This window comes from Dermacentor silvarum, chromosome 10 (genome assembly GCF_013339745.2).
Source record: "Dermacentor silvarum isolate Dsil-2018 chromosome 10, BIME_Dsil_1.4, whole genome shotgun sequence".
Taxonomy (NCBI): Eukaryota; Metazoa; Arthropoda; class Arachnida; order Ixodida; family Ixodidae; genus Dermacentor; species Dermacentor silvarum.
In genome coordinates, this window is record NC_051163.1 from 41197759 (window position 1) to 41205771 (window position 8013).

The 8013-nt window shown below is 45.6% G+C and overlaps 1 protein-coding gene across 1 annotated transcript; it reads right to left on the reverse strand.

Moving 5' to 3' along the window:
• Positions 1-6384: 6384 nt before the first annotated feature.
• Positions 6385-7747, reverse strand: LOC119431478 (uncharacterized). Its single transcript, XM_037698958.2, has one exon. The coding sequence runs from the start codon at positions 7745-7747 to the stop codon at positions 6557-6559; it is 1191 nt and encodes a 396-aa protein (XP_037554886.1). The 3' UTR covers positions 6385-6556.
• Between the last annotated feature and the right edge of the window lie 266 nt (positions 7748-8013).

The window sequence follows — 8013 nt, forward strand, 5'->3', positions numbered from 1 at the left end:
CGTCGTTAAACACGTTCGCTTAGTGGCGGCTATCAAAAGTCAGACGAATCAACTGCCTGATATAATATTGTTATCAGCAACAAACTGCTTTAAAACGAACCTGCGTGATGCTGCTCAAAGGAAACGACCACCCCATTCACGAATATTACCACCGTACAATTTGAACCAATAAACGACCCGAACTGCAATCGATACCAATGGGCTGCTGCTTATCGGACGTCGGTGCGGTCTCGAAACTTTATTCAAGTAATAAAGCATAGACGTTAATAACAAAACATCTATAAAACAATGGCGTTATTATTCTGTAAAAAGTGCCATGTTAACTGGGTTTCTTTTAATTATAGTTACATTTATAGATCAAACATTGACAGTCACTTTAGCATAAGTCAAAGAGGGTGAAAGCGAAAGTTTGCGCGCTCAAGAGACATTCAATAAGTTACTTAGCATTCTCATTTCATTGCGTTGTTAATTCTTATTGCTTATTTTATTCTACCAAAGGTCGTGGGTTTGAGGGCCTGAATTGATGCTACCTTCAGTTCAGTTCAGTTGTATTCCTTAAAGGCTCCTTTTTGGGGGGCATCACATAAGGGGTGGGATTTTGTTTATATTAACAAACAAGCAGTGAAAACTGTTTTAGTACCTTAATTAACTTATCCCTAATTAACACCAAAGGTCATGGTTTCGAGTGCATTAATTACTTCTACATTTATTAGCTCTGCCTTAATTAGGTTCACCTTAACACCAAAGGTCGTGGGTTCGAGTGCCTGAATTCACTCTACCTGAATTAACTTTGCTTATTTGTGCCATGATGAGCGGCATCGCAGCCAGATGTGGAGGAAGAGAAGGACGAACGCGCGAGCTGTGGCACGAGCGCGTCTCTGCGCAAGTCGAGCTCACATGACTTTCTGTACCGCACGCCGCGTTTTCAAGGCCACCATCTGATCAGGCATTCAAGGCTTTCGCCACAAAATACGAATCAAAGTATGCGACCAATATACAGTAACCCCACGGATGCGCTTCATCTTGGAATGCACCGCGGTAGATTTTTTTTTCTCCCTCTGTGGCGATCGCTGGACCTTGATAGTGCTCGGGGCCTGACTGTGGGAGCAATGCGTTGACGACGCCAGAAAACTTGCGGTCATGCATTTTTGCCAGTCAAGTTAGTCAACCAAAAATAAATATTTTGTCCTGTGGCGCATAATATTGATGTGTTCAGATAAAAGAAACGTGTCGCGCGCGTCGAGCTCGTGCATGCATCTTGCTCTTTATAATTTGCAGTACAATTCACATTTCAAACATTACAGCTCTGCAGCACAGGTTGAGCGAGCTGGTGAGTTATATATATATATATATATATATATATATATATATATATATATATATATATATGTATATATATATATATATATATATATATATATGCTATTGCAACTTGATTGCTCGGTTGTTCCTTCACTTACCTCCTGCGAATGATTGGCCAAGAAGCCGGCGCTTAAACGTTAAAAGGAAAGGGAGAAAGAAAAACGAAAACGTAAGTCAGGGTGAGAAAGAAGTTTTATATTAATTAAAAAAGAGATTTACTTTGCAGATACTTGGGCTGCTGAGCACGAGGTCGCGGGATCGAATCCCGGCCACGGCGGCCACATTTCGATGGGGGCGAAATGCGAAAACACCCGTGTACTTAGATTTAGGTGCACGTTAAGGAACCCCAGTTGGTCAAAATTTCTGGAGTCCCCTACTACGGCGTGCCTCATAATCAGATCGTGGTTTTGGCACGTAAAACCCCATTTTTTTATTACTTTGCAGATACGGAAGTAAAATAACTGTAATTATATTTATAGAACAAATTTCGTGGTATTCTTGGTTGTATTAAAATAATGTCGAAAACACGATCCGCGACTTAATGAGCTATCCAAAGATTGATTTCGAGATTTACCATGGTAACCTTCTTGTGTGCCAGAGATAGTTGCCATTGGAGCTTTTCACTACAGTGCCCCTAATCATCGTGTAGTTCGGGACGTTAAATCTCACAAATGAGTTGAACCATACGTTTCGTGAAAATGAATAATGATTTCTTGATTTCCAAATCAGAATTCTAGAGATCTGGGTTAAAAGGCCTACGCTCTGAACGAAGATCTTAAAGGCAGTTTTTCGACTTTGCGACTGTTCCAAATGCTGGCAACAACCTACCGTGTAACCTGATTGCATGAACAGAGCGATTGAGGAGGCGTTTTAAGATGGCATGTAGATTCCGTTCATAAATGAATTTGTTTCCGTGAACAGTGCCGTTACGGCATTCCGTGGTCGTCCTAGACACCAGCTTTAAAGTAAGCTATTACCTGTCTTCATGGCACTGCCATGAATTGAGGTTGTTGCCATATATGTCGCGACCGCGCGCACGTCTCCTTTTGGAGAGCCTGAGCACGGCCGCTGGCTGGATAAAAAAAAAGGTGCGGCCTGCCGCGTCGGGCGCGCTGCAGTGGGAGCGAACGTGACGGCCGTAGTTGCATTGTCGGCAGCTTGGCTGGGCTGAACGGCGCTAGTCATCGGCGATGGAACGCGCCGTCGGCTTGCACGCGTGACGGCGTGCCAAGCGCGTTCCTGACGCATTTGCTATGCCGATGCCAGACAAAAGCCCCTAGGGAGCCTACATGCAACGCCGTTTTATTAAACGGCATTGCATGTAGGCTCCCTAACAGCCCCCGACGTGTAGCGCCGCGGCGGATCACACCGTTTTCGATGCACGCGGCAGGCCGCACCTTTTAGGGGCGAAGCTCCTTAGGGTGTGGGTCTGTCCCTCCTCTGTAGTATGTACTAGTAGTAGGCAGCCACGTCTACTTTTATGAAAAAAAAAATCCGAAAGTTGTGTCCGTATATCGCGGAATCGAACCACGGACCCCTCGCTTCCGAACGCGCGGCGCTAACCACTACGCCACGAAGCTTTTTTTTTTTTTTTTTTTTTTTTTTTATTTAATGCCATTTCACAAACACAAAGAAAATTGATCAGATACACATGTACATATTGTAAATACACCAGCCACAGCTCGGCTGGTGTATGTGGCTTAAAAATGTTTCACAGAAGCCAATTGATCCAATACAGGTAGCCATTCTGGGGGTTCACATTGGGCTCTGAACAAGTCTCGGGTGTAGATAACACTCTCAACAAAATAGTGTCTTGCTGAGTGAATTTGTATATGGGCATGCCTAACATCCATCCTGGTCTTCCATACGCTATGCATACAAAGCAACATTAGCATATCACTCGGCACTTCCCCTGTATCCGCACATGGAAGAAACCGGAGTCCAAAAGGGCTTAATGGCAATTCTTTTTTAAGAGTTCTTTGCAAGACATCCCACAGGAATACGGCATCGTGGCAGTCTAGAAAAATATGTTCTATTGTTTCCGGTTTCCTGCAGATTAAACAATTTACTGACCAAGGTACAAACAGACCTTTACTTTGTAACCATGGCTTGACAGGGAGAGTGTCGGTATGTATTTGAAAAAAGAATGTTTTAACTGAGGGCCTGATCGGCATTTTTTAACACGCTTTAACACATCGCGTTCAGGACCTAGCTTGTACACAGCTCGATAGACAGGTGTTGGTAAGAATACATCAAGAATATCACAATACAAACGCTTTTTCGTAACATCAGACAAGTATTCATATGAAAACCTTGCCTTGAGCAAGCGTATAGACATTACCACTTCACGCAAATAAGAACTAAGCGGTCCTGCTTTCAAAGAAAACGATGATACAACAAAATCAGATAGATAATTCTGTAATCGTGCTTGGATCACAGTTCTCAAAAATACATCAGTTTGATCCCGCACAAAGAAGAATCTGCTCACCAACTGCTTGAAGAACAGATGCGAGAGCCCTAGTCCCCCATTTTTCACCTTATGAAACAAATTGCACCGGCTGGTGCGCTCCCACTGCGATCCCCATATAAAAGTCGCGAATACTCGGTGGAATTTTTGAACCGAACTTCTGGTCATGGTCATCACTTGCAACACGTAAAACACTTTGGCAATTAAAAAAATATTGCAAACGGAAGCTCTTGCAAATACTGAAAGGTTATGGCCACCCCATTTATCGGTAGTACTTTTAACACGTTTGTTTTCCTCAGACCAATATTCTTCCGCATTTCGGTAATAATTTAGTGGAATTCCAAGGTACTTTCCTGGGGAAGTTGTCCAATTCATATTGCCGTACACATCGGGTGTGCTCTCCCAGATGCCATGCCAAAATCCAAGGCATTTCGGCCAACTGATCGCGCTACCTGTTGCTGTGCAGAAAGCTATAGCTATTTTGACAACTTCTTCCACGCTTTTCTTATCAGTACAAAACACAGCTATGTCGTCCGCATACGCTAGAACCCTAATTTCACTGCTCAAAAATGTATAGCCTCGAATACGCGGTGTTGCAAGTAAACCTAAACAAAAGGGTTCCAGGTAAATCGCAAAAAGAAGAGGAGACAAAGGACATCCTTGTTTCACGCTTGACCGCACAGGAATTGAATCACTTAATTCTTTGTTAATCACTAATTTGGCTGTACAATCATGATACACCATTTTCACACCTTCAGTAATCACAGATCCAACATTTACATGCTCCAGCAGTAAAAACAAAACTTCATGTACAACTTTATCGAACGCTTTATGCAAGTCTAACTGAATCATGGCCACGCGGTCATGCATTGCGTCACAACATTCCAGAATACTTCTAGCTATGTGTATGTTTGTAAAAATTGTTCTACCTTTAATACCACACGTTTGATGCGGGCCAACAAGGGACTGAATAACGCTTTGGAGCCGTCTAGCTAACACCTTCATGTATATTTTGTAATCTGTATTGGTCAAACTAATGGGACGGTAAGACTCAACTGAAAGTAACTTTGCAGGGTCATCAGTTTTGGGGATCAGTACTACATGCGCTGTCCTAAAAGAGAGGGGTGCTTGCTTTTTTTCATAACATTCAGTGATCACTCGATGTAAAGCCATTGCCATTTCTGTTTTAAAAAACTTGTATATGGCTGCACCCAATCCATCCGGCCCGGGTGACTTGCCGTTACTTAATTCATCTATTGCCGCTTCAATTTCTGCCACAGTAATTTCAGATTCCAGTGACTCTCTAACCGTGTCTTGTAATCTCGGCATAAGGGACAGAAAGTCAACTCGGAAGCGCTTGGGGTCATCAATTTTTTGGCCAAGAAGCTCTGTGTAAAATTCAACGAATGCAAGTGTTATCTCTTTGCTTTCTTGGGTAATTTTGTTACGATATCGAATTTCATTTATCGCTTTATTTGCTGCATGCTTCTTTTCTTCACTAAGCACACGCTTAGTGGGCGTTTCGCCCAGCCACAATCTTTCAGTACGCGCCCTTATCATTGCGCCGCGGTACTTATCTTCATCGATCAACTCGAGCTTTGCTTTCACCTCTTTTATTTCTTTTTTAAACGCTCCAGGCACTTCATTTTCGACGCCTAACATATACTCCAGCTCACTGCGTAACTGTTTCTCTTGTTGCCTTTCCTTGTGACGTAATACACAGGCTCTATCAATTGCAGCAATTTTTATATCACATTTAAACTGTTCCCACACTGCTATGAAGCTGTTAGTTTCAGTATGAAGGGCATTTGAAAGGCATGCTTTGGCTCTTGTGACAAATACTTCATCTTGCAGCAGTTTCTCATTAAACTTCCATAGGAACCAGTTAAACTTCACAACCTTTCGTTTTTCGCCAATGGTAACCGTTACCAAACAATGGTCACTAAAACTAAGGTGTTGTGTTTCATAAGAGGAGCATAGTGGTACAAACTTCGCCGGTATGTATATTCTATCTAGCCTCGCATGGGAGTCACCTTGAAAATGTGTATATCGTGCTTGGCCATCTCGTGTCATGACATAACCAATGTCCTCAAGCTCTCTCTCAATCACAATTGCACTCAAAAGCTCAGCGCTTCTATCGCGCACATTGAGACCCGTTGTTTTGTCCTCAGCTCTACAGACGCAATTAAAGTCCCCTAGAACCACAATATTTCGTTCTGTTTTCAAAAACCCTTCAGCATACCTGAAAAAAGTTTCACGTTCATGCATTTTGTTTGGTGCGTAAATGCACACAGCACGCCACTGTAATCCAGAAAAAACAAAATCACATGCAACCAGTCTCCCACTATCGCAGGCGGACACTTTTTCAACAACCGCGATGCTATTGCGAATAAAAATGACGCAGCCTCCTGACCGTCCAACAGCGTGGCAAACACATATATTGTATCTAGAGCGAAAAATTTGAACCATTTGTTCTGTTTGCTCCTCCACTTTCAATTTTTGTTTCTTGTACAGCCAGAAGGTCAACGTCATTTTCCAAAAGAGTGCGACTAATCTGACATTGCCTCCTGCGCGAACACAGTCCTCTCACATTCAATGTCGCAACGCGAAGGCTAGATTGAAAGTTAGTCGCCATTTCATGGAGGTTGCTTGGCCAGGCGTCCTACTCACATCGCAACAGTGGGTTTCTTGGCATCCTCGTTGAAGTCGTCTGGAACGTCACCTCCGCTAGTGCGGAGGCGTTGTAGGGTTCACCCTACGGTCAGGCGGCAACTTTGGCTTCGGTTGAACCGAAGACCGCCGCCCAGTCGACGCCTTCGTTGGAGGCTCGCCGGTGCCGGACGCACTCGCTTTCCCTATGTTGTCGGAGTCTTCGTAAGGCCGCTTTGCAGCGACGCTTCCGGTCGTGAGCATCTCGGCGTCCGTTACCTCCTGGTCGGCGTCTTGCGCTACTGACAATAACGTGTTTGCGGCCTTCGATTCCGCGTCATCTGTTGTAGTCTCTGGTATCGTTTCCGATGCTGCAGCCGAGGGCTCGGCACCACCATTCGCTTCCTGAACAGCTCCTGAAGAAGCTTCAGGGGGCGTTGCAGCAGTCTTCGCGCCGTCGTTGTATTCCCTGCTAGCTTCTTCGGCGTCGGCGGCGTCCATCAGGTGTTCTGACACAACGTCGCTACGGAGTGGGCCTGTAACGCTGGCATAAGAACGCACGCACTGGGAGTCATCGTGGCCGAAGCGCCGACAGATCCCACATCGTGGAACGCGGCACTCTCGTCGGATGTGTCCGGTGCCACGGCATCGGAGGCAGAGCGGCGCTCTGCCAGGAACGAAGACGAGCGCCATGTCTTCGGCAACACGCAGCTGGTGAGGAAGGTCATCCACTGTAACGCCCACCTTTAATTTCAGCGTCACCGAGCGGGTTGTTGATCCTTTGTCGATGCATCCCTTGACCTTCCACTTGTCTCTGCTGATTTCCGTAACTTTTCCAAACGGCGCCAAAGCCACTCGCACGTCATCGTCCGGTACGCCATGAAGCAGCCAGTAAAGCTTCAGTCGGACACCTTGATCGCGTGGGTCGATGACCATGCAGCGGTGATCTTTAACGTTGAACGCATCTGCCGCTAATATCTTCTTCTTGCCTTCCTCATCCTTAAACGTCACTGCCCACAGGTGATTCATTTGGTATGCCCCGAGGGCAACCACTTCCGGCAGCAGTGAGAGACGCGCAAGGCTGTCTCGGACATGCTCGACTCGATATGGCCTGGCTTTTACATCACCATGCAAAAACACCGTGTTTAAAACAGACGCACCTGTGGGCAGATGAGGCAGAACAACCTGGTAATCTTCAGCCGGCTTTTCAGTACACCTGATACCGCGGCCCACACGGGCCGCTGAAACCTCCCCTACAAGGGAGCACATGATGACACGTCCGAACGCTGCGAACGCCGAACGCCGAAACCCCACTACGCCACGAAGCGCACATGGACACGCGCACCACGATGACAATAAATACCCAACATTAACGAAAGACTGCGCGTTTCTAACGCGTTTGTGCTAGCGCGTTACGTGTAAGAAGCTGGTGTAAGACGCTGTGGCCTCTCCTCCTTACCCCCGTATTCATAAACGCTCCTCGACTTGAACTTGACTTGCCACCGCCTTGGGCAGCGCGTTCGAAACGCGTTGAA